This window comes from Panthera leo, chromosome B2 (assembly GCF_018350215.1).
Source record: "Panthera leo isolate Ple1 chromosome B2, P.leo_Ple1_pat1.1, whole genome shotgun sequence".
NCBI lineage: Eukaryota > Metazoa > Chordata > Mammalia > Carnivora > Felidae > Panthera > Panthera leo.
Genome location: NC_056683.1, coordinates 30984685 through 31012477, shown reverse-complemented (window position 1 = coordinate 31012477; position 27793 = coordinate 30984685). Strand labels below are relative to the sequence as shown.

General features: G+C 37.7%; 1 protein-coding gene and 1 long non-coding RNA gene across 30 annotated transcripts in view; one reads left to right on the top strand and one right to left on the bottom strand.

Moving 5' to 3' along the window:
* The window catches only part of LOC122219743, a 94485-nt gene extending 82586 nt beyond the window's left edge, over positions 1-11899 (bottom strand). Inside the window, exon 1 of the long non-coding RNA XR_006202535.1 lies at positions 11752-11899. This is a non-coding gene — a long non-coding RNA (uncharacterized LOC122219743). The remainder of the gene's footprint in view (positions 1-11751) is intronic.
* Positions 1-27793, top strand: part of TSBP1 (testis expressed basic protein 1) — a 219772-nt gene that overhangs the window by 107541 nt on the left and 84438 nt on the right. For 27 of the 29 annotated variants that reach the window (XM_042938383.1, XM_042938378.1, XM_042938375.1 and 24 more), the window contains 5 exons: positions 1156-1176; positions 17879-17902; positions 20568-20588; positions 26800-26820; positions 27174-27194. In XM_042938383.1, coding sequence (XP_042794317.1) covers positions 1156-1176; positions 17879-17902; positions 20568-20588; positions 26800-26820; positions 27174-27194 — 108 coding nt within the window. The remainder of the gene's footprint in view (positions 1-1155; positions 1177-17878; positions 17903-20567; positions 20589-26799; positions 26821-27173; positions 27195-27793) is intronic. The other 2 variants (XM_042938377.1, XM_042938374.1) reach the window with 2 other exon arrangements.

Here is a 27793-nt window from a genome sequence, read left to right as displayed (position 1 = left end):
GCAAATACCATATGGTTTCACTCATATGGAATTTAAGAAGCAAAACAAACTAACAAACAAAAACAGAGAGACAAACCAAAAACAAAAACAAAAACAAAAACTCTTACATACAGAGAACGAACTGATGGTTGCCAGAAGGGAGGTGGGCCGGTGGGTGGATGGCTGAAACAGACAAAGAGGATTAAACTACACTTAATAGCACTGAGAAATATACAGAATTGTTGAATCACTGTATTGTACACTTGAAACTAATGTAACACTGCATGTTAAGTGTATGTCACTAAAAGAAGAAAGAAAGAAAGTGGGCATTTTATTCTCTTTCCTTCAGAAATCCACTAAAATGACTGGCAAAGAATAATAAAAGGCATAAACATGAAAAAATGCTCAACGAAGTCTCCCAAAATGTCAATAATCAACTGGAGAGAAAAGAAAACTTCGAGTAGGAAAGCTCTTATAATACATTACTCAATAATGAACATTATTTACATGGTCAACATTATGTACATAGTTATATTGCTAACACAATATACTGATTTACCATAAAAACTGAGCCAGGCTTATTGGATAAATAGGGAGAGGGGAAGTGAATTGAGAAAGGGTATAAAAGGAGGTAAATACTTACTGCCCATAGCTGAAATCCAACATCCATTATCCAAATTTGAGGAATCATGAAGTATCATACAGACATTGTACAACTAAATATTAGTTCTAGAGCCCCCCCCCCCCCAGTTAAGTGTAAGTTAAAAGGAAACAGGAAGTAAGAAGGGATGGGTCAGAGAACTGTTGGTTTTATTTACATCAAGTAATTTGACTTTTAAAATAATTACATGTACTTTGATATAAAAGAAATTAAAAAATTCATGTAAATTTTGCATTCTACAGATTGATTTTAGAAAGATATTAAGGAAAGCTAATCTTCTAATAGACAATCAATGTATATTTTTGTTTTCTATTTCAGTTGTGACTTCAAAACTTGTCAGTTAGTTCTTTCAAATCTCAAATATTCTATGCTGTCATAACATCCTACAAGAGATTCTTGTATACTTTGGCTATCATCCTTAATAGCTTTGTAAATTTGCTGTTTAGAGAATTAGAGAAAAACAGTAATAACATCTTTAAGTTAGCCCATATGTTTGTTTTTGTTTGTTTCTGTAGAGACGATCTCAGGACAAACAGGTAAGTTCCTTTTCTATCTCTTATTGCTAGTATACTCTGGTATCTAAGGAATGGAAAAAATATTTGCTCTGATAGCGACTGTCATAACAGTTTAAATCCTGTCATTGTAAGTATTACTGGGGTACTGAAAAACTTCATTTTCCTCCATGCACTCTTGGAAACACATTCAATTGAAAGAAAATATTTTTTAAGGCAAAACTATGATATCTAAGAAATAGCAACAGAAACAAGCAGATGAAAATTTGAAACAAAACTATTACAGCTGAAGTGCAGACAGATGAGTAATAATTAAAATATCCACAAAACATGAATCCTAAGCAAATTCAAGAGGGCTAATGGTAGACAGTAGAATGAGAAGGCTCAGGATTTCCTGGGACCAGGTAACATTTCAGTCAAGCATGTTAAGGTGGATATTAAGACTATCCACCTATTAAGAAGGTGGATGATCAGCTGGTAATATGTTAAAATAACTCTATAAAATCATCTCTTCCATTCCTCTCAATCAAGCTTCTACTTTGGTCCCACACTGCAGAGGAGAAGAAAAATGGTGTATGCTCAAGAGAGGTTAGATCAAAGGAACCCTGGATACAGGGAGTTTCTATACATTTAAAATCAGGATGATATCTGACAACAGAGGGACAAAGTAAGAGCCAGGTCCTACACCTGTTCCCAATGTACTCAGAAAACTCAGAAAGTATAGATAACCCATGTTTGGAGAAAATGAACTACCACAGGGAAAATACTGATTCTTTTTTTTTTTAATGTTTATTTTTGAGAGAGATATAGCGTGAACGGGGGAGGGGCAGACAGAGAGGGGGACAGAGGATCTGAAGTGGGCTCTGTGCTGACAGCACAGAGCCAGATGCGGGTCTCAAACTCATAAACCATGAAATCGTGACCTGAGCCAAAGTCAGATGCTTAACCGACTGAGCCACCCAGGTGCCCCAAAACTGACTCTTATATGAAGGGTTGTTCAGAGAAATCTAACTAGCCCAGGTGGTGATCTGCAGCCATGCGCACATTTAATATAAATGGACTCCCAAGGATCATAAGACTCTGTAAGACAGACTTTAAACCAAAAGACCAAAATTAAGCCATCATAAAATAAATAGGAAATCAGGGAAATCAAGAAAGTTTGGAGAAAAATGTTGACCTAAAAATATATTTAAGATACATGAGATAATTCGCTCATAAATCAAGAGTAAGGTGATATAAAGTACATTCAAGGAAAAAGAGAGGTAGGATATTAAAGGTAAAAGTGACACAATAATCTATAAAATGGCTGTAACATGATACACATATTTTTAAGAGCTTCTGGTGGGTTGGTGAACACAAGGAAGAAGCGCAGGAAGGGCAGTGGGCCCCTTCCCACATACCTTGCCCTGCATGTCTCTTTCATCCAGACATCATCTCCATTCAATGGGGACATGCACCAGCAGATACAATTTCATTACAGAGGATACTACAAGACTGGTAACTCCTTGAGGGAATAGATTTTTCTTCAATTCCAAGTGGCTACTAGTAAGGAGGAGAGTAGTGTGGATAAGATTTCTTAACATGTACCTGAAAAATCCTTTTAGCCAGCATTGTTATTAAGAGAAAAAAATCCGAAATTAACATTGCCTCTGCAAATCTGTGACATAACAAAGGAGCAGTCTTTGGTAACAAAACAAAACAAAACAACACAACACAAAACGTCCAGAGAGGCAAATGAAATAAAACACAGAAGATGGGAATAAAACAAAGTAATGGCTCCAAAAGATCTGTTCTTCTTTAACAGGAGAGCAGGACATTTGTGAATCAACAACAGAGTGGTATGAAAAGCATATTAGAAGAAAACAAGAGGTGTAGGATATTAAAAATATGAAAGAACTAAATAGTAATATTCCGTACAATGCTTGGAAAATGATGTCAGTAAAATTCTACAAAGTCAACTGAATAAAAAAAAAAACAGACAGAAAATAGGAATTAAGAGAAAAGAAAAGAACAATTTAGGAAGATTTACTCCACATTAACAAAAGTACCAGTCATAGAGCAAACATTTTTTTGATCAAAACAAACCATTTTTGTTGGGGGTTGGGGAGAGAACAGTCACCCAGATTTTCATACCATGAAAGTTAAAATTGAAAGAGTCCACCAGGGCTCTTCACAGTATGTGGGGAAAGGCACACACCAAGACATCGCATCATGTATTTTTGGAACACTGAAAATAAAGAAAAGTTCACAAATACCAGGGATCAGGATTCAGAATGGCATCAGATTGCTCAATAGCAACAGTCAAAATTAGAAAACAAGGGACCACTGTTTTCAAATTCCAATGTAAATAATTCCAATGGAGAATTCTGTATCCCCCATAATCTTATCAAACAAATGTGGTCAAATGGTGTTATTTTCATAAATGCAAGGTCATAAAATTTTCATCTCCCATGGCCTCCTTATTCAGAAGAAACAGGTGAATGTACTCCATGAAAACAAAGATATAATCCAAGGAAGAGAAACTCAAGAGATCCAAAACACATGCAATTCAATACAAAGGTTAAATTGTGTCTTCCCAGCTCATTAGTGACAAAAATCCCAAAATGACTATTATTCTGCAAAAGATTGAACAGTCCTGTTGAAATACTGAGAAATTTATGGAAGATGTCTTTGAAAGACAAGAAACTGGACAGATGCTCAGATGTGTTTCAACAAATTAAAAGACTATACGATCCTCGGAAGATGGCGGCGTAGGAGGACGCGGGGCTCACAGCGCGTCCTGCCGATCACTTAGATTCCACCTACACCTGCCCAAAGAACCCAGAAAACCGCCAGAGGATTAGCAGAAGGGAGTCTCCGGAGTCAAGCGCAGACTAGAGGCCCACGGAAGAGGGTAGGAAGGGCGGCGAGGCGGTGCGCGCTCCACGGACTGGCGGGAGGGAGCCGGGGCGGAGGGGTGGCTCGCCGGCCAAGCAGAGCCCCCGAGTCTGGCTGGCAAAAGCGGAGGGGCCGGACAGACTGTGTTCCGACAGCAAGCGCGACTTAGCGTCTGGGAGGTCATAAGTTAACAGCTCTGCTCGGAAAGCGGGAAGGCTGGAGGACAAAGGGAGGGAGAGCTGCTGAGCCCCCGGACGGCAGAGCTCAGCTTGGCGGGGAACAAAGGCGCCAGCGCCATCCCCCCCGCCCATCCCCCAGCCAAAATCCCAAAGGGAACCAGTTCCTGCCAGGGAACTTGCTCCCTCTGCGCAAACACCCAATTCTGTGCTTCTGCGGAGCCAAACCTCCGGCAGCGGATCTGACTCCCTCCCGCTGCCACAGAGCTCCTCCTGAAGTGGATCACCTGAGGAGAAGCGAGCTAAGCCTGCCCCTCCACCCCCCGTGCACCTTGCCTACCCACCCCAGCTAATTCGCCAGATCCCCAGCAACACAAGCCTGGCAGTGTGCAAGTAGCCCAGACGGGACACGCCACCCCACAGTGAATCCCGCCCCTAGGAGAGGGGAAGAGAAGGCACACACCAGTCTGACTGTGGCCCCAGCAGTGGGCTGGGGGCAGACATCGGGTCGGACTGCGGCCCCGCCCACTAACTCCAGTTATACACCACAGCACAGGGGAAGTGCCCTGCAGGTCCTCACCACGCCAGGGACTCTCCAAAATGACCAAACGGAAGAATTCCCCTCAGAAGAATCTCCAGGAAATAACAACAGCTAATGAACTGATCAAAAAGGATTTAAATAATATAACAGAAAGTGAATTTAGAATAATAGTCATAAAATTAATCGCTGGGCTTGAAAACAGTATACAGGACAGCAGAGAATCTCTTGCCACAAAGATCGAGGGACTAAGGAACAGTCACGAGGAGTTGAAAAACGCTTTAAACGAAATGCAAAACAAAATGGAATCCACGATGGCTCGGCTTGAAGAGGCAGAGGAGAGAATAGGTGAACTAGAAGATAAAGTTATGGAGAAAGAGGAAGCCGAAAGAAAGAGAGATAAAAAAATCCAGGAGTATGAGGGGAAAATTAGAGAACTAAGTGATACACTAAAAAAAAATAATATACGCATAATTGGTATCCCAGAGGAGGAAGAGAGAGGGAAAGGTGCTGAAGGGGTACTTGAACAAATTATAGCTGAGAACTTCCCTGAACTGGGGAAGGAAAAAGGCATTGAAATCCAAGAGGCACAGAGAACTCCCTTCAGACGTAACTTGAATCGATCTTCTGCACGACATATCATAGTGAAACTGGCAAAATACAAGGATAAAGAGAAAATTCTGAAAGCAGCAAGGGATAAACGTGCCCTCACATATAAAGGGAGACCTATAAGACTCGTGACTGATCTCTCCTTTGAAACTTGGCAGGCCAGAAAGGCTTGGCACGATATCTACAGTGTGCTAAACAGAAAAAATATGCAGCCGAGAATCCTTTATCCAGCAAGTCTGTCATTTAGAATAGAAGGAGAGATAAAGGTCTTCCCAAACAAACAAAAACTGAAGGAATTTGTCACCACGAAACCAGCCCTACAAGAGATCCTAAGGGGGATCCTGTGAGACAAAGTACCAGAGACATCACTACAAGCATAAAACATACAGACATCACAATGACTCTAAACCCATATCTTTCTATAATAACACTGAATGTAAATGGATTAAATGCGCCAACTAAAAGACATAGGGTATCAGAATGGATAAAAAAACAAGACCCATCTATTTGCTGTCTACAAGAGACTCATTTTAGATCTGAGGACACCTTTAGATTGAGAGTGAGGGGATGGAGAACTATTTATCATGCTCCTGGAAGCCAAAAGAAAGCTGGAGTAGCCATACTTATATCAGACAAACTAGACTTTAAATTAAAGGCTGTAACAAGAGATGAAGAAGGGCATTATATAATAATCACAGGGTCTATCCACCAGGAAGAGCTAACTATTATAAATGTCTATGCGCCAAATACCCGAGCCCCCAGATATATAAAACAATTACTCATAAACATAAGCAACCTTATTGATAAGAATGTGGTCATTGCAGGGGACTTTAACACCCCACTTACAGAAATGGATAGATCATCTAGACACACAGTCAATAAAGAAACAAGGGCCCTGAATGATACATTGGATCAGATGGACTTGACAGATATATTTAGAACTCTGCATCCCAAAGCAACAGAATAGACTTTCTTCTCGAGTGCACATGGAACATTCTCCAAGATAGATCATATACTGGGTCACAAAACAGCCCTTCATAAGTTTACAAGAATTGAAATTATACCATGCATACTTTCAGACCACAATGCTATGAAGCTTGAAATCAACCACAGGAAAAAGTCTGGAAAACCTCCAAAAGCATGGAGGTTAAAGAACACCCTACTAACGAATGAGTGGGTCAACCAGGCAATTAGAGAAGAAATTAAAATATATATGGAAACAAACGAAAATGAAAATACAACAATCCAAACGCTTTGGGATGCAGCGAAGGCAGTCCTGAGAGGAAAATACATTGCAATCCAGGCCTATCTCAAGAAACAAGAAAAATCCCAAATGCAAAATCTAACAGCACACCTAAAGGAAATAGAAGCAGAACAGCAAAGGCAGCCTAAACCCAGCAGAAGAAGAGAAATAATAAAGATCAGAGCAGAAATAAACAATATAGAATCTAAAAAAACTGTAGAGCAGATCAACGAAACCAAGAGTTGGTTTTTTGAAAAAATAAACAAAATTGACAAACCTCTAGCCAGGCTTCTCAAAAAGAAAAGGGAGATGACCCAAATAGATAAAATCATGAATGAAAATGGAATGATTACAACCAATCCCTCAGAGATACAAACAATTATCAGGGAATACTATGAAAAATTATATGCCAGCAAATTGGACAACCTGGAAGAAATGGACAAATTTCTAAACACCCACACTCTTCCAAAACTCAATCAGGAGGAAATAGAAAGCTTGAACAGACCCATAACCAGCAAAGAAATTGAATCGGTTATCAAAAATCTCCCAACAAATAAGAGTCCAGGACCAGATGGCTTCCCAGGGGAGTTCTACCAGACATTTAAAGCAGAGATAATACCTATCCTTCTCAAGCTATTCCAAGAAATAGAAAGGGAAGGAAAACTTCCAGACTCATTCTATGAAGCCAGTATTACTTTGATTCCTAAACCAGACAGAGACCCAGTAAAAAAAGAGAACTACAGGCCAATATCCCTGATGAATATGGATGCAAAAATTCTTAATAAGATACTAGCAAATCGAATTCAACAGCATATAAAAAGAATTATTCACCATGATCAAGTGGGATTCATTCCTGGGATGCAGGGCTGGTTCAACATTTGCAAATCGATCAACGTGATACATCACATTAACAAAAAAAAAGAGAAGAACCATATGATCCTGTCAATCGATGCAGAAAAGGCCTTTGACAAAATCCAGCACCCTTTCTTAATAAAAACCCTTGAGAAAGTCGGGATAGAAGGAACATACTTAAAGATCATAAAGGCCATTTATGAAAAGCCCACAGCTAACATCATCCTCAACGGGGAAAAACTGAGAGCTTTTTCCCTGAGATCAGGAACACGACAGGGATGCCCACTGTCACCGCTGTTGTTTAATATAGTGCTGGAAGTTCTAGCATCAGCAATCAGACAACAAAAGGAAATCAAAGGCATCAAAATTGGCAAAGATGAAGTCAAGCTTTCGCTTTTTGCAGATGACATGATATTATACATGGAAAATCCGATAGACTCCACCAAAAGTCTGCTAGAACTGATACATGAATTCAGCAAAGTTGCAGGATACAAAATCAATGTGCAGAAATCAGTTGCATTCTTATACACTAACAATGAAGCAACAGAAAGACAAATGAAGAAACTGATCCCATTCACAATTGCACCAAGAAGCATAAAATACCTAGGAATAAATCTAACCAAAGATGTAAAAGATCTGTATGCTGAAAACTATAGAAAGCTTATGCAGGTAATTGAAGAAGATATAAAGAGATGGAAAGACATTCCCTGCTCATGGATTGGAAGAATAAATATTGTCAAAATGTCAATACTACCCAAAGCTATCTACACATTCAATGCAATCCCAATCAAAATTGCACCAGCATTCTTCTCGAAACTAGAACAAGCAATCCTAAAATTCATATGGAACCACAAAAGGCCCCGAATAGCCAAAGTAATTTTGAAGAAGAAGACCAAAGCAGGAGGCATCACAATCCCAGACTTTAGCCTCTACTACAAAGCTGTCATCATCAAGACAGCATGGTATTGGCATAAAAACAGACACATAGACCAATGGAATAGAATAGAAACCCCAGAACTAGACCCACAAACGTATGGCCAACTCATCTTTGACAAAGCAGGAAAGAACATCCAATGGAAAAAAGACAGTCTCTTTAACAAATGGTGCTGGGAAAACTGGACAGCAACATGCAGAAGGTTGAAACTAGACCACTTTCTCACACCATTCACAAAAATAAACTCAAAATGGATAAAGGACCTGAATGTGAGACAGGAAACCATCAAAACCTTAGAGGAGAAAGCAGGAAAAGACCTCTCTGACCTCAGCCGTAGCAATCTCTTACTCGGCACATCCCCAAAGGCAAGGGAATTAAAAGCAAAAGTGAATTACTGGGACCTTATGAAGATAAAAAGCTTCTGCACAGCAAAGGAAACAACCAACAAAACTAAAAGGCAACCAACGGAATGGGAAAAGATATGTGCAAATGACACATCGGACAAAGGGCTAGTATCCAAAATCTATAAAGAGCTCATCAAACTCCACACCCGAAAAACAAATAACCCAGTGAAGAAATGGGCAGAAAACATGAATAGACACTTCTCTAAAGAAGACATCCGGATGGCCAACAGGCACATGAAAAGATGTTCAACGTCGCTCCTTATCAGGGAAATACAAATCAAAACCACACTCAGATACCACCTCACGCCAGTCAGAGTGGCCAAAATGAAGAAATCAGGAGACTATAGATGCTGGAGAGGATGTGGAGAAACAGGAACCCTCTTGCACTGTTGGTGGGAATGCAAATTGGTGCAGCCGCTCTGGAAAGCAGTGTGGAGGTTCCTCAGAAAATTAAAAATAGACCTACCCTATGACCCAGCAATAGCACTGCTAGGAATTTATCCAAGGGATACAGGAGTACTGATGCATAGGGGCACCTGTACCCCAATGTTTATAGCGGCACTCTCAACAATAGCCAAATTATGGAAAGAGCCTAAATGTCCATCAACTGATGAATGGATAAAGAAATTGTGGTTTATATACACAATGGAATACTACGTGGCAATGAGAAAAAATGAAATATGGCCTTTTGTAGCAACATGGATGGAACTGGAGAGTGTGATGCTAAGTGAAATAAGCCATACAGAGAAAGACAGATACCATATGGTTTCACTCTTATGTGGATCCTGAGAAACATAACAGAAACCCATGGGGGAGGGGAAGGAAAAAAAAAAAAAAAAAAGAGGTTAGAGTGGGAGAGAGCCAAAGCATAAGAGACTGTTAAAAACTGAGAACAAACTGAGGGTTGATGGGGGGTGGGAGGGAGGGCAGGGTGGGTGATGGGTATTGAGGAGGGCACCTTTTGGGATGAGCACTGGGTGTTGTATGGAATCCAATTTGACAGTAAATTTCATATATTAAAAAATAAAAAAAAATAAATAAAAAAATAAAAAAAAAAGACTATACACTTCAGGCATTAATTTTGGAGCTACATTAGTGATTACTGCAAAGAAAATTAAATGAAAAAATAAAAGAATATAAATTCTCGGTAATGCTAAAACTTTTTGAAGAGCTGAAGTTCTTTACTGATAAGTTGGTGGCACTTTAATACTATTTATCTGGTTACAGTAAGCAAACACAGAACAATGATTTTTAGCAGAAGTTGTGATATGCAAAATGAGAAAAGTGAAGCATATGGTGTGGTAGGTTCAAAAAACAGAGCTACACGGCATCATGTAGAACCTACTGAGATGTCTCATTTTTCACTCCTAATACTGGTAAATTTGTGTTCTCTTTTTAGCATTCTTGCCAGTGGGTTAATACCTTCTTTAGTCATCTTTCAAAGAACCAATTTTGGGCCAAAAGAAAATATTGAGAATAAATTAAAGCATATCAGAGTAATACCAGTTACAGAGAAAAGATCAAACATCTGCATAATTGATATGCCAGAGGAGAAAAGAGAAAGAACAGGGACCGGGGAATACTGTAAGAAGGAATTTCCCAATACCAGAAAGATACGCTACCACATCTGGTAAAAATCACTATAAACTCCAAACTAGATAAATTTAAAAACAAAATAAGATCTAGGATACCAGAATAATACTGCTAAGAAAGTTAAAAAGCCGGTCTTAAAACCTTCAGAGTATACCTTCAGATTGATAAACCGTAAGATTGAGAGCTCTCTCCTCAACAGTAACCAGAATAAAAGAAAATGAAACCTTCAACATACTGAAAGAAAAAAACTGCCAACATTTAATTACATACAAAACCTAAATATTGTTAATATGAAGCTGAAATAAAAGCAATTCCAGGCCAAAAAAAAAAGTAAAATTAATTACAAAATTCCTTCTAAATCTCCTAGATTAAAGTTCCAAAACTGCTGTAAGGCATATCAAACCTGAAAAGGTAAATACACAATCTGAATAACTACTGACTGCAAAACAATAACATCCTGAGGGTTTTTAACATAGATGCTAATGTTTATATTTGTGTGTAATTAAAATAAATGAGTAATAACATATAAGCAGAGACAAGGATAAATAAAGTGTGCTTGTTTTCTACAGAGATAAAAATACTAATTTTATCAGACTTTGATAAACCAAGGTTGCAGTTTGTACTCTCTATAGTAACAACTAGAAAAATACTACAGTAATATAAAATATAAAGCTAAAGAGGCAGAAAATGAAAAAATTAGACAGTCCACCAGTAAAAGAAGAGAAGACAGGAAAGAGGAGGAATTAACCAGTAAGGGAGGGAGGGAACAAAGCTGGGGAAGGAGAGAAAAATATTACAGGTATTATGGATGGAAAGCATGTAGTAAGATGGTTTTAAAGTCAATTATACCAATAATTCCTTGAATTACAAATGGATCAACTGATTCCATTTAAAACACAAGGATAATCAGACTGGATTAAAACACATGTTTACAAGAGACAAATCTAAAATATGAGGATGGCAAAAGGTTAAATTTAAAAGATGGAAAATACCACAGAAACTCTAATCTAAAGAGAGTAGTTATTGATATATTAATTTCAGGAATCTAAGGCAAAAAGCATTAGCGATTAAGATAAACATTACACGATAATAGGTTCAACTGGCCAGAAAAATACAGCAATTCTAAACTTGTATACCAGGGGACCCTTGAACACCTGCAGACCCTGTGCGGCAGAAAATCTGGTTCTAACTTTTGACTCCCTAAAAACTCAATAACCTGTTGAGCTGCAGCCTCATCGATAACATAAATAATCAAACACATATTTTGTATTCTCCATATTATATACTATATTCTTACAACAAAAGTAAGCTAGAGCAAAGAAAATGTTATTAAGTAAACCAGAAGGAAAAGAAAAACGTGTACAATACTGTACCCTAAAAAATCCGGAATAGAGCCACGGCAGGCGAGGAGCAGAGCCGCTGCCAAACCACGAGGCCAGAAACAGCCAACTCCGGGGCCTCCCTGGGAACCTCGCTCGGAGCCCCACCTACCAGGCGAGGGCAGAGCAGTGGCTCAGCGGGCGGTGTGGCAGCAGTAAACCAGCGGCGATGAAGGAACTCATGCCCGCCCCCCCCTCCCCGCGCCCAGAAGGCCCGGCCTGCAGCCGGCGCCGAGCTGGCCCCGCCCCTCGCTGCGCCTCTCCCGCCGCGGCAGCCCCAGCGACCCGGGTGACCCTGGTAGCCACGCTCCCAGGGAGAGGGCCGGGATAGGCGCCGCAAGCGGCCGAGGCTCAGCTTGGAGGGCGCCGCCACGCTGTCGCTGGACGTCTTGCATTACCGAGACTGGTGAAGCGCACAGGAGGCTACCACTACGGAGCCGTCCTCTGAAATTTTGGCCTCAGCGCACCTGCACACCTTCACTGCAACTGCAGGATTTGCGAGAAGCAGGATACACACTTCATTGTCCCAGCTCCTGAAGGGGAGCCCGGATAGTAACTACATACACAGTCGGCACTCTCAAAGCGCAGCACACCTTCTGTGTAACAGATGTGACGTTCAGAGCTTTTGCACTCACCACTCAGACCCTGGAGGTTTCCCAGTCGCCCCACAACGCCAGATGGGGGCACCACCCAGAGTGTGGTCACTGAGAAATTCAATAGTAGAAACTGGGAGAATACAGAAAGGGCCACAAGACCATGAAGCTCATGTCTAAACAATGAGCTCCTGCTTCTCCTTTACTGAAAAGGAGGAATAATTGGGACCAACAGCTTTGATGTCCACACGGCACCTCGGTGGTGCTCATCCATGTGGCTGACCCAGACTTCTGGTGCCATTGGCCCATTGCCGTCTCAATTTCTACACTTTGCTCCAGCTATCAGTTTCTTTAGGCAGCTCTTTGTCCTTCCTCAGCCCAAATTTTGACGGTAGGCTAGTTGACATACTTCTTTCTCTTCCCAACTTTTGTGTGATCTTTTAGAAAAATAAATATTTTTAACAATAGCAAAAAAAAAAAATCCATGTGTAAGTGGACCCATTGTAGTTCAAACATGTGTTGTTCAAGACTCAACTGTATATATAATAGCTTAGTCTCATATATAAAGCAAATCACGAAAGCATAAAAAGAGAGAAATCCACAATCATTTGGGAGATTTATATGTTTTTCTTTCACTGACTGATAAAATGTGTACACCCAGGCACAAACAGAATAGGAAAGATTTTAACATGATTAACAGATTTGATACTGTAAGTGTATATAAAATCTTACATCCTACAACAGCAGAAGGTATATGATTTTCAAATAGAAACAGAACATTAAAAAAATGACCATACGCTACACCATAGATGAAGTCTCAACAATTTTCAGAGGAAAAATTACAAAGTATTTTTTCTCTTACATATGTCACCAACTTAGATTTATTCTAATAATCCAAGATTGCTTTATCATCCAACATCAATCAATGTGATTCACCACATATGTTAAATAGAATAATACTCCCCCTTACCCCAAACACATCCATGTCCTGATCTCTGGAACCCCTATGATACCTTGTATGGCAAAAAGGACTGTACAGATGTGATTCATTTGGGATCTTGAGATGGGAAGATTAGCCTGAGTTATCCAGCTGGGCCCAATGTAATCACAAGAATCCTTATAAGAGGGAGGCAGGAGGATCAGAGTCAGAGAAGAGGCACAGAATGATGCACTTTGAACATAGAAGGGGCCATGAGACAAGGAAAGCAAGTAGTCTCTAGAAGCTAGAGAAAGCAAGGAAACAGATTCTCCCCTAGAGTCCCCAGAAGAACACAGCCCTGTCAATGACATGATTGTGGCCCACTAAGCCTGACTTTGGAGTCAGAACCTCAGGGTTGTTAAGTCACTAAATTTGTGGCAATTTGTTACAGAAGCAGTAAGAAACCAATATAGCACAGATTGGTGTATTGGGGGAAAAAAAAAACTTGTTTAGCAAACCAGAAATAGAAGAGGACTTCCTTAATCTGAAAAGGCTTTTTTAAAAACTTCAGGCAATCTCATATTTAATTTCAAAAACTTTTAAGTTCTTCTCAGAAATAAAAAACAAGGATGCCCAGTATTATCTCTTCTAACCAAGTAGACCTGGAGGTCTGAACCATTCAATGAGATTTTTTTAATGAAATATAAAGCATTGACATTTGAAAGAAAAAAAAATCAACCTCATTTTTTCAGACAATATGATTATGCATATAAGAAATCCAAAAGACTCCACAGATAAATTTTTAGAATGAATAAGACAGTTTAACAATGTTGCTAAATGAAAAGTCATTATCAACAAACTACTATTTTTATACACATGTAAAGAAAAATTAGAAAATGAAATTTTAAGAAATAATACCATGTATAGTAGCATCAAAGTAATAAATACCTAGATGTGAATCTAATAAAAGGTGTGCATAGCCTCTACATAGAAAACTACAACACTTCACTAAGAGAAATTAAAGAAGACTTAAATAAATAGTAGTCCTATTCATCAATTGGAAAACTCCGTATTATAAAAATGATAATATTTCAAAGCATAAACTCTAGATTCAAGGTAATCAAAAACCAAAGAAGTTTGGTTTTGTCAAAAATTACGGATTCTAAAACATACTTATCAAAAAGTATCATTTAAGGGGAAGCAAAGAATCATGGAGTACAAGACTTAAAGAAAAGCAAGCAGGAAAACTTAGATTCTATCAGGTATTGTCTTATTATAAAGCAACTGTAATTAAAACAGACTAATATTGGGGTGAAGACAGACAAATGGATCAGGGGAACAGAAATGTGGATTCAGAAACAATTCCATGAATAACTGAAAACAATTTTATGAATAAGGTGTTGCCTCATAGTATTGAGACAAGGAAAGTCTTTTTTCAATAAATAGTACTGGATCAATTTAATATCAATAGGGAAAATAAACCTTGACTCCTCATTAATGTAACTAACTTGTCTCATTTGCTCTGAACTTTTCTGGTTTGGCACTGAAAGTTTTGCATCCTAGGAATTCCATTCAGTTCCTGGCTAACTGGGATGGTCACTCAATCTGTAAGTCACATCATACACAAAATCCATTCTAGCCAGATTAGCTCTAAATGTGAAAAGTGAAACAAAAATGCTTACAGAAGGATTACATAGAATAGCTTGATGACCTTAGGTTAGGTAAGAGCAGAAGACAAAAAGCAGTAACCCTAAAAAAGTGATGTTGATATATATTAAAAGTAAGAACTGTTCATCAAAAAGTACTTCCACAGTTAAAGGGGAAGACACAGAGTTGGAGAAAATATGTATAACCCATACACCTGAAAATGCACCAATATCCACAAAACAAAGGATTCTATAAATCAGTATGAAAAGGATAGATAGCTCAATAGAAAAATCACCAAGAGGTTTGAAAATGTACTTTACTAAAAGGAATATGCAAATGGTCTCAAGAAAATAAATGAAAGAAAGCATATAAAAAGGAGAGGTGCTTAGTAGCTTAGCCATCAGGAAAATACAAATATTGATCACAATGAGATACCTTACACACTTACGAGGATGGCTACAATTAAAAAGATGAACAATTCCATGTGTTGCTGAGAATAGGAAGCAGTAGAAACTACTGCTAATGGGAGTATAACTGATATATTTATTTTGGGGGGAAAAAAGGTATGATACCATACACTAAAGTTAAACCACTTTATGACCAAGAAACTCTACTTCTAGATTTATCCAAAGCTTATTAGCTATATACATTGCACACCAAGATAAATGGGCAGAAATGATCAAAGTAGCATTATTCTTAATAGTCAAATACTAAAAATAACCCAGGATTGCCTGGGTGGCTGAGTGGGTTAAATCACCAACTCTTGATTTCGCTCAGGTCATGATTTGATGATTTGCGGTTGGTGGGATCTAGCCCCACGTGGGGCTCCAGGCTGACAGCACTGAAACTGCTTGGGATTCTCTCTCTCCCTTTCTCTCTGCCCTTCCCCCGCTTGTTCACGTATGCTCTCTCTCTCTCCAAATAAATAAATAAACATTATATTTTATTATATATATATATATATATATATATATATATATATATATGACCCAAATGTCTACCAACAGTAGAAAGGATAAATAAATTGTGGTATATTCGTACAATGGAATATTATATCACAATGAAAATAAACTATACTAAAAAGCAATAGCAGGAGAATCTCATGAACCTAATGTCAAATGAAAGACACTAGATCAAAGGGGGAAAATGGGTACTCCATGATTGCAGTCATATAACGTTCAAAACCTATGGTTTTAGAAGTCAAACTATTATTACCTTTGGAGGAAGGAGAGTGGAGTCAGTGATTTGAAGATGCCTGAAAGATGAACTACCATTAATTGTTCTATTTCTAAATATGGGTGGCGGTTACATAGGTATGCTCACACTGGGATACTTCATTGATAGAATAGGCACAGATATAGAAAGAATAGATATTTCTGATGTGGGCACTATTCTCTCTGTATTTATACTTAAATATAGAAGTTTTTAAATTTTTGTTTAACGTTTATTTATTTTTTTGGACAGAGAGAGACAGAGCATGAACCAGGGAGGGTCAGAGAGAGAGGGAGACACAGAACCCGAAACAGGCTCCAGGCTCCGAGCTATCGGCACAGAGCCCGATGCAGGCCCCGAACTCACAGACCGTGAGATCGTGACCTGACCTGAAGTCGGACGCTCAACTGGCTAAGCCACCCAGGCGCCCCTATACAGAAGTTTTTTAAAAGATGGAATTACACGAGATGTTTACTACAAAACACATTTTAAAAACTTTTACACTTGTTACTATTACAGAAATAAAAGCTAAATAATTTAGAAATCCACGTAAAGTTTATAATGTACTTCATAATTTTTACCATAAATTATCATAAGAGAAAACTATATTCCATCCTTGGGAAACTTAAAATATTCTATTTATTTGTGTTTATGTTTTAGTTCAGAACATAGCCACATGTTCCTTATCTCTGATATTCTACAGATTTGTGTACATGAATTTTGAACTCTGATCATTACCAACTTCAGTCATAAAACTGGAAAAGTATTAAAGTGTTATTCAAGTTTACTTTAGCACTCTAAACATATATGTTTTCCTCTCCTCTATCCTGAAGCCTTGCTAAAATTATTATAGTAGAAGGATATAATGGGCCATAAATTCATACAGATAAACCAAGTAAAGAAAAAGAGAGAGAGTGAGAGAGAGAGAGAGAGAGGCAGAGATAAACTTCACAAAAATTTTTTAAAATTAGTAAAAGAAATAAGGAAATGTGACCAAGTATACTTTTTTTGGCTCAAGAGTGAAGGGTATTTACATAGACAAAAGAGCACTAACACTGACTATTGACTTAACCAAAAATTATGACTAGGTGACACCAGAAGAAAAAGAGAGAGGAGCACATGAGTGGCAGGTAGAGTAAGATTAAAGACACATCAATGCATAATAGTAAATCAATAAGTAATCTGTAAATTTGAAGAATCAAGAAATAGCAATTTAAGAATTTTAAAAAAGATGAAAGTGATATCAAAAAAACAAAACAACATCTAAAAGATTTGGAAGTGTTCTCCTCCAAGGGGAGGGAATTGGGGATATGAAATCATGGCCACGGGAAATGGGCCTAGGAAATAATGGGCCAAGGAAACTTTTAATTTTTAAAGCCTATATACATTTAGTATGAAAAATTCGATTTAAAAATTTTTTCATGTGGGGCACCTGAGTGGGTAGGTCGGTTAAGCGTCCAACTTCGGCTCAGGTCATGATCTCACAGTTTGTGAGTTCAAGCCCCACAATGGGGTCTGTGCCGACAGCTCAGAACCTGGAGCCTGCTTCAGATTCTGTGTCTCCTTTTCTCTCTGCTCCTCCCCTGCTCACACTATCTGTCTCTCTCAAAAATAAATAAACAGCAAAACACTTAAAAAAATTTTTTTTCACGTGAATTTTATATTTTGCTGTAAAAAAGACTAGCAAGATACCTGTATTGTCCTCTTCATAGAATAACATTTATTTACCTTATTTGTATTTGTATTTCAGTTAAAACTAAAGAACCACTCATAAGTAAGTTCCTTTTCTGTTTCTCATATTATATTGGTCTCCTAGTTGTTTGAAAATCATTTTGCTCTCTCTGATCATTATTTCTGGTTTTAAAAATTACCCTGAAAATAATTCTTCAGAAGAAAAGAAAGTCTTCTTTCAATCAGACTATGCTTAGTCTTTTATTTTTGTCTGCACTTTAGTTAAGTCCCTACAATCCATTACTCAGTTCCTTTTTCAACTTTTATCTCTAATGTGCTTTAGTCTACTGATGATGGGAAAGGCTTTTTTTGCACCCTCAGGCTTTTACCATCTCCAACTGCAAAACCACAGAAGAGTAGAGTATTAAAGTGGGCTTCAGGAGGAAACAATTCAAGCACATTCATTTCATCCACTCCTAGGAGCACAGAAAGTGACAGCTAAGGCAATAAAATGGCATAAAACCCAAAGGACCAATTAAGCAGTCTGTTAAAAAAAAAAAAAAAGGAAAAGATTAAGTATTGGCAATACAAAGAGTTGTACATTAAGCACAATATAACCACAATGCAGTATATTCCTTAGCTGTGGACATATGCTGGTGATACATTATGACAATGTATCACTGGATATATTAATTTATCAAAAATCATGACAAACCATATTGGGAGGATTGGAGGAGGGAATGTGCATGGTAGGGGAAAGAGGAGACAGTAAGATTTAAAAAGTTGGTAAGAAAAGAATACAAACACTAACTCAAAAAGAGACATGCACCCTTATGTTTATTGTAGCATTATTTACAATAGCTTAATTATGGAATACATATATGCACACACACATACAATGAAATACTACTCAGCCATCAAAAGCAATGAAATATTGCCATTTACAATAACATGGGTGGACCTAGAGGCTATAATGCTAAGTGAAGAAAGTCAGAGAAAGACAAAATACCATATGATTTCATTCATATGTGGAATTTAGATATAAAACAAAAGAACGAAGAAAAAAGAGACAAACCAAGAGGCAAACACCAAACTATAGAGGACAAATTGATAATAACCAGAAGGGAGGTGGGTAGAGGGATGGGTGAAATAGGAGAAGGGGAATACAAGTACATTTATTGTGATGAGCACTGAGCAACGTATAGAATTGTTGACTCACTAGGTGGTACACCTGAAACTAATATACTACTGTATGTTAACTATACTGGAATTAAAATTTATTTTTATTTTTTAAATTTATTTATTTTGAGAAAAAGAGAGAGAGAGAGAGAGCAGGGGAGAGGCAGAGAGAGAGAAAGAGAGAGAGAGAGAGAGAGAGAGAGAGAGAGAGATTGAATCCCAAGTAGGCTCTCCACTGTCAGCACAGAATCCAACACAGGGCTCAGTCTCACCAACCATGAGATCATGACCTGAGCAGGTATCAAGAGTCTGAAGCTGAACCGATTGAGCCACCAAGACACCCCTGGAACTAAAATTATTTTAAAAATTTCAAGCCTGGTAAGAAGTCAAAAATTAAGACAGAATTTTATAAAGCAATGCAAAGCTCTATAAATATGTTATTTAGAAAAGCAGACATAAAAACTCAAGAAAATAATAATAGAATGTTAAAAGTGGTTCCTTTCAAAAGTGAAAAATTGGAAAAAAAGGGGTGGGTCAGGATATTGCAGTATTTCTTATGTTTATAAAATGAAATGAAGTTTTAAAATATATATTACTTTCATAAAATTAAATTTTAGAATCAGGTGAAGTTTTAATCTATTGCATTTTTAAAGGATTTAGGAAAAAGTCTAATCTCCTCTTAGAACAAAAACACCTATATCTCTAAGTATTGTATTTCAGCAAATACAAAGGAACCCAGAGAAAGTTCCTTTCCAAGTATACTTTGATCTTCTACAGTGTCTGAGGGTGTTCATTTCTTGTTTTTTTAATTAAAAAAAATTTTTAATGTTTATTTATTATTTTGAGGGAGAAACACACACAGAGCATGATGGGGGAGGGGCAGAGAGAGAGGGAGACACAGATTCCCAAGCAGATTCCAGACTCTAAGCTGTCAGCACAGAGCTGATGCGGGACTCAAACCCACGAACTGTGAGATCATGACCTGAGCCGAAGTCAGATGCTCAACCAACTGAGCCACCCAGGTGCCCCAAGAGGCTTTCATTTCTAACCTTCCACATGTTTAATATTCACTCCTATCTCCTCATTCCTCAGAATTCTGCTGTATTGTTAATATTTTTAAATGTAATTATTTCTTACTTATAAAAACAGTGTGGAATAACATTGGTCTGTAAAAGGGATTCTTAAGAAAGTCAGTATAAACCAACACTTGCCATTTGGGAAACAAATGTGTGTAAATAGAAAAAAATCATAAAGGGGAAAAATTTTAGGGATATGAAAGAGACTACTAGGCAGATGGAGAAAAGTGAAGGCTTTTCTCCCCATGAAATGAACTCTAACCATTTATTCTTCCTGACTGTAGTTTTTCCAGGCTAAGGACCATGGAATCCCATAATGGGTTGGTTCAGAATTACATGGGGTACCAATCTCTTACGATGTCACGGTCACTCATGGAGAAGAAATTGACCTTCTGTAAATGTCCCTTTTTTTATGTTTCTACCAGAGGAATATTACAAAAAGTAGTTACTAACCCACAAAATACAGCACTAATCTTTCTGGGCTAATTCCTGTGTATTTGTTTTCTCTTTCAGAAACTTGTTCAACATACAGCAGTAAGTTGCTCAATTCTTACTCTTTTGAAACATATGAGAACCAATGTACATCCTAACCATTTTCTAGTCTGGCTCTGAATAATCTGACACATGGTTCTCTATTTCCTTTGGTTTCATATTATATAAAGTCATCTGTACTCATTTTGAATTTGAAAGACAAAATCACAATGACTGAACAAAAGAATAGATGCAAGAGAAATCTTTCCAGGAGTGCCTGGGTGGCTCAGTCAGTTAAGCATCCGACTTCAGTCCAGGTCCTGATCTCACAGTTTGTGGGTTCAAGCCCCATATTGGGTTCTGTGCTGACAGCTCAGAGCCTGGAGTCTGCTTAGGATTCTGTGTCCCCTCTCTTTCTCTGCCCCACCCCAGCTCACACTGTGTGTGTGTCTCTTTCTCTGAAAAAATTTTTAAAAAAAAAATTAAGAAAAGAAACCTCTCCAAAGGTTGATTGAAATGGGTTATTAATTGACTGAAAAATAAAATAATGAGGAAGAAAAAAAGAAGATAGGACTTAAAAATAAGAGAAGAAAGAGAGAGACATAAAAAACAAGGGGAGAAGATTTTTAAGTGAGACAGATTTTAACAGTCAATAAACAGTCTTCAAAACCTGAAAGAAAAAAAGAGAAGGATGATTCTCTTTCCTGGTAGAGACTATAACACCACAGACTCTGTAGTGAAGGATTTGATGGTCCTATGAAAAGAATATTGTCAACACATATTATTTTCACCATGTTTTAGATGGAAGAGATTTTTTAAAGTGTTTTATTTTTAAAATATCTGTAGTAACTCCCAATAACTTCCCTTTCTCTATTGATGTACATAGTAGAATACTCTGAACATTGTATGAAAAACCAACATTGTCACACAAAAGATTTAGATTGCAAGTCTCCTCTTTCTGCTGACATGTAATTGATACATTTAGAAAGTAAAAACATCTCTGACATGAAAGGGTACATTCCCTGATAAAGCTGAAAATAGTTCCTAAACAATAAAAATAAGCACTACATACATTCCTGTATTTAGAGAGAAGACAAAGAAATTGATGATGATAGAAAAAACAGTGAGAAGCAGAGATACACTAAATGTTTTCAGTTCGTTGTAAAGTTTTTTAACTCTGGGCTAAAAAAAAACCAAGGTGAAAAACTAGAAAAAACTGCCCCCACTGATCTCACTTCTGGGTCTACCAAACTCAGTGCTCATAGGAAGTCAAGAATTAGAGCAATTCTTACGTTATAGTCAGAGACGCTGCCCTCAGCATGCTGTTACCACCAAGTAATTCTGAAGATGAGGCACTCCCTGAAGGTGGACATGTTTCCCAGGCAAAGACTAGATAAGATGTGGGTAACTGATCCAGAAAACAAAACCTTATTGATTTCTTTGCCTTACTTTTAGGCATATCTTCAGCATCTGATAGTAAGTTTTGTTGTTTTTTGTTGTTATTTTGTTTTATTTTGTTTTTCATTCTCAAACATGGTTTTCTCAAAACTTTTTGGGGAATTGTTTGAATTTTCTATTTTCACTTCTGGATAGATTCAAATTTTTATTTACCCTATTTTACTTTACCCTGTTTTGGTTACACATAACCAGAATTTCATTTGACTATTTCTAAATGTTTAGCAAATGAAAATCCCACTCATAAAAAAAATGAAGAGTAAATCAGGAAGGATTGAAGCAAAATTCAGGACGATGGTTAATACAAGCAAGAGCTATGGAGGTATAATGGGGGGATAAAATGCAATCAGCGAAGGAACATGGCTAGAGGCACCTGGATGTTGGGTGGACGAACATCATTCTTTTATTTTTAATTATTTTTAATTCAAGTTAGTTAACATCCAGTATAGTCTTGGCTTCAGGAGTAGAAACCAATGATTCACCTTTTATTCATGACACCCAGTGCTCAACCCAAAAAGTGCCCTCATTAACGCCCATCACCCATTTAACCCGTCCCCCAACACACCTCCACCCCAGCAACCTTCAGTTTGTTCTCTGTATTTAAGAGTTTCTTATGGTTTACCTCCCTCTCTGTTTTTATCTTATTTTTCCTTACCTTCCCCTATGTTCATCTGCTATGATTCTCCAATTCCACATATCAGAGGAATCATATGATATCTGTCTTTCTCTGGCTTTCTTATTTCGCTTAGCATAATACCCTCTAGTTTCATCCACGTTGTTACAAATGGCAAGATTTCATTCTTTTTTATTGCTGACTGGTATTCCATTGTGTGTGTGTGTGTGTGTGTGTGTGTGTGTGTGTGTGTGTGTGTGTATCCCACATCTTCTTTATCCATTCATTAATCAGTGGACATTTGGGGTCTTTACATAATTTGGCTATTGTGGATAGTGCTGCTATAAACATTGGGGTGCATGTGCCCCTTCAACTCAGCATTTTTGCATCCTTTGGATGAATACCTAGTAGTACATTTACAGGGTTGTAGTGTAGCCCTATTTTTAAGTTTTTGAGGAACCTCTATATTGTTTTCCAGAGTGGCTGCACCAGTTTACATTCCCATCAGCAGTGCAAAAGTGTTCTCTTTTCTCTGCATCCTCACCAACATCTGTTGTTTCCTGAGTTGTTAATTTTAGCCATCTGACAGGTGTGAGGTGGTATCTCATTGTGGTTTTGATTTGTATTTCACTGATGATGAGTGATGTTCAATATTTTTTCATGTGTCCATTAGCCATCTGGATGTCTTCTTTGGAAAGGTGTCTATTCATGTCTTCTGCCCATTTCTTCACTGGATTATTTGTTTCTCGGGTGTGGAGTTTGATAAGTTCTTTATAGATTTTGGATACTCTTTATCTGATATGTCATTTGCAAATATCTTCTCCCATTCTGTTAGTTGCCTTTTAGTTTTGTTGATTGTTTCCTTTGCAGTGCAGAAGCTTTTCATCTTGATGAGATCCCAATAGTTTTGCTTTTATTTGCCTTGCCCCTGGAGACATGTCAAGTAAGAAGTTGCTGTGGCTGAGGTCAAAGACATTGCTGCCTGTTTTCTCCTCTAGGATTTTGATGGTTTTCTGTCTCACATTTTGGTCTTTCATCCATTTTGAATTTATTTTTGTGTATGATGTAAGAAACTGATCCAGTTTCATTCTTCTGCATGTCCATGTCCAGATTTCCCAGCACCATATGGTGAAGAGACTGTCTTTATTCCATTGGATATTCTTTCCTGCTTTGTTGAAGATTAGTTGGCTATATATTTGTGGATCCTTTTCTGGGTTCTCTATTCTGTTCCATTGATCTATGTGTCTGTTTTTGTGTCATTACCATACTGGCTTTATGACTAAAGCTTTGTAACACAGCTTAAAGTCTGGAATTTTGATGCCTCCAGCTTTGTGTTTCTTTTTCAACATTACTTTGGCTATTCAGTCTTTTCTGGTTCCAATACATTTTAGAATTGTTTGTTCTGGCTCAGTGAAAAATGCTGGTGTTAGTTTGATAGGGGTTGCATGGAATGCATTGAATTGCTTCGGGTAGTATCAACATTTTAACGATATTTTTTCTTCAGACCCATGAGTGTGGAATGCTTTTCCATTGCTTTGTGTGTTCTTCATTTCCTTCGTAAGATTTCTATAGTTTTCAGCATACAGATCTTTTGCCTGTTTGGTTAGGTTTATTCCTAGGTATCTTATGGTTTTGGGTACAATTGTAAATGAGATCAATTCTTTGATATCTTTTTCTGCTGATTCATTATTGGTATATAAAATTCAGCTGATTTCTGTACATTGATTTTATATGCTGCAACTCTGCTGAATTCATGTATCAGCTCTAGCAGTTTTTGGGTGGAGTCTTTTGGGTTTTCCACATGGAGTAACATGTCACCTGTGAAGAGTGAAAAGTTTGACTTCTTCGTTGCTGATTTGATGCCTTTCATTTCTTTTTGTTGCCTGATTGCTGAGGCTAGGATTTCCAACACTATGTTGAACAACAGTGGTGAGAGTAGAATTCCCTGTCATGTTCCTGATCTTAGGGGAAGAGCTCTCAGTTTTTCCCCATTGAGGATGATATTAGCTGTGGGCCTGTCATATATGGCTTTTATGATGTTGAGGTATGTTCCTTCTATCCCTACTTTCCTGAGGGTTTCTATCAAGAATGGATGCTGTATTTTTTCAAAAGCTCTTTCTGCATCTATTGAAAGGATCATATGGTTCTTATCCTTTCCTCTATTAATGTGGTGTACCATGTTGATTGATTTGCAAATATTGAACCAGGCTTGCAGCCCAGGAATAAATCCCACTTGATCATGGAGAATAATTCTTTTTTTTTTTTTAATTTTTTTTAACGTTTATTTATTTTTGAGACAGAGAGAGACAGAGCATGAATGGGGGAGGGGCAGAGAGAGAGTGAGACACAGAATCGGAAGCAGGCTCCAGGCTCTGAGCCATCAGCCCAGAGCCCAGATGCGGGGCTCGAACTCATGGACCGTGAGATCGTGACCTGAGCTGAAGTCGGAGGCTTAACCGACTGAGCCACCCAGGCTCCCCGGATAATAATTCTTTTAATGAACATTTGCTAGAATATTTTTGAGAATTTTTGCATCCATGTTCATCACGGATATTGGTCTGTAGTTCTTATTAGTTGGTCTTTGTCTGGTTTTGGAATCAAGATAATGCTGGCTTCATAGAATGAGTACGGATGCTTTCCTTCCATTTCTATTTTTTGGAACTGTTTGAGATGAATAGGTATTAACTCTTCTTTAAATGCCTGTTAGAATTCCCCTGGGAAGCCATCTGGTCCAGGACTCTTATTTGTTGGGAAATTTTTGATAACCGATTTGATTTCTTTATGGTTTATGGAACTGTTAAAATTTTCTATTTCTTCCTGTTTGAGTTTTAGTAGTGTGAGAGTGTCTAGCAATTTTTCCATTTCCTCCAGATTGTCCGATTGTTGGCATATAATTTTTCATAGTGTTCTCTTATAATTATTTGTATTTCTGTGTTATTGATTGTGATCTCTCCTCTTTCATACTTGATTTTATCTTTTTGGGTCCTCTCTCTTTTCTTTTTGAGAAGTCTGGCTAGGTGTTCATCATTTTTGTTTCTTCTTTCAAAAAACCAGCTCTTAGTTTTATTAGATTCTGTATCATTTATTTCTGCTCTAATCTTTATTACTTCCCTTCCTTTTCTGGCTTTGGGCTTGATTTGCTGCTCCTTTTCCAGCTTCTTAGGAGTAAGGTTGGGTTGTGTATTTGGGACCTTTCTTGCAATGTATTTTCCTCTTAGGACTCCTGTTGTTGCATCCCAAAGGGTTTGGACTGTTGTGTTTTCATTTTCATTGGCTTCCATGTATTTTTTAATTTCTTCTTTAATTTCCTGGTTAACCTGTTCATTCATAACTTGATATAATCATATATGTCAGTTTTTCACATTATGGTTTTTTACCCAACCTAAACCTCATGAAGATATTCTTGTACAATTTCTTCCATTACTTTTACCTTTCATTTTGACTTTAATGCATCTACCAATACCATTCCCATTGTACCATGCTGTATCCCCTCCCTATCCCTTGTTAACGAAATATCCTTTCATTATAACCAAGCTGTCTTCCATAAGAGAAGAGCTCAAAAATTTCCAAAATGTATCAACACATTAAGAGAGATTGAGAAGAAGGTGTAAGAGTACCACTTCTTCCTCTGTGTTCCTAAAGCACCCTGTCCACAATTGTATTAGAGTATTTAGTACACTGATGTAATAATTTATTGAGATGGCTGATTCCTTTTGTAGAAATCTCCTCTTGAAAAAAATTGGAAATAGATTGAATTACATGAAGACTCTAGAGTATAACAAACCTAGATACCAGTTCCAGGTTTACCCTTAAAAATAACAATAAAGGAAATGGGAGTATAACATTACAAAAAAAAAAAAAGTCTAAGAGACTCAGACCAATACTGACATAATGATGCCAAATTGACCAAAAAGTAATTTTCAAAGCAAGACTAGATCCTGGATTCTTGGGGGCAGCTTCTGGCTCCACTAATTATTAGCTGTGTGACCTTGGGTAACCTCTATGTGCAGAATCTTCATCATAGGGATGCTGAAGATTAAATAATTTCAATCACATAAATCTCTTATACAAGTGCTTGGCACATGGGAATTTAATCAATATAAGTGACCTGATATTAGTGCCCCAAGATAATTTAAGCCTAAATGAAGTTCTTATCAAGCATGCTAGCAAACCACACCACACTTACTCTCTTATGTTTTATTTTAGGAAAATATTCAGCAACAACAGGTAAGTTTTGCATTCATTAACTAATGCCCTTTACCATTTAGAATTATGAGAAACTTTTGCAGACTCTACCTTACATAATTTCAGCTTTTCACATATAATAGTGCTTATTTGTTTTAACTTCTCTCTTCCTTTCTCAGAAACTTATTTAGCATAAAATTTTAATCGTACTCATAAAATGAAAAAGAATAAATACAATCTAACTGTAAAGATAAAGACTTCTTGCCATTGGCTCATAGTACCAAGTATTGGAAGGTTTGGAGTGTTATTCTTGACAGAGATAAGAATGTTAAGAAGATCCTTAATCTTCTATCAGTCAAACCACCCTAATTTATTTATTTGTGTTTGTATTTTAGGAAATATTGAGAGCATCCTCAGTAAGTTCCATTCCTATTTCTCAGTTTGAATGGTTTCTGAGCACCAAAATGTATGAAGACCTTTAGCAAAATCTGATCATTAGCATATCAAGCTCTGCAAATCTTAGTATTACTTCTCATTCCACACTATTTCCCATTAGTCAGCATTTTGTAGATTACTGATAGTATCCAGGAAAATTTAATTGCATTGATTAACTAAGAGAACAACAGAAAACTTAATAGCCATTTTAAAAAATACACATTCTAGGGGTGCCTGGGTGGCTCAGTCGGTTAAGCTTCCAACTTCGTCTCAGGTTATGATCTCACCTTTCATGAGTGTAAGCCCCACGTCAGGCTCCATGCTGACAGCTCAGAGCTTGGAGCCTGCTTCAGATTCTGTGTCTCCATCTCTCTTCCCTCTCCCGCTCATTCTTTCTCTCTCTCTCTCTCAAAAATAAACATTAAAAAATTTATAACTCAGTCAGTTAAGCATCTGACTCTTGGTTTCCACTCAGGTCATGATCTCACGGTTCATGAGTTCCAGCCCCACATCAGGCTCTGTGCTGATGGTGCAGAGTCTGCTTGGAATTCTCTCTCTTTCCCTCTCTCTCTGCCCCTCC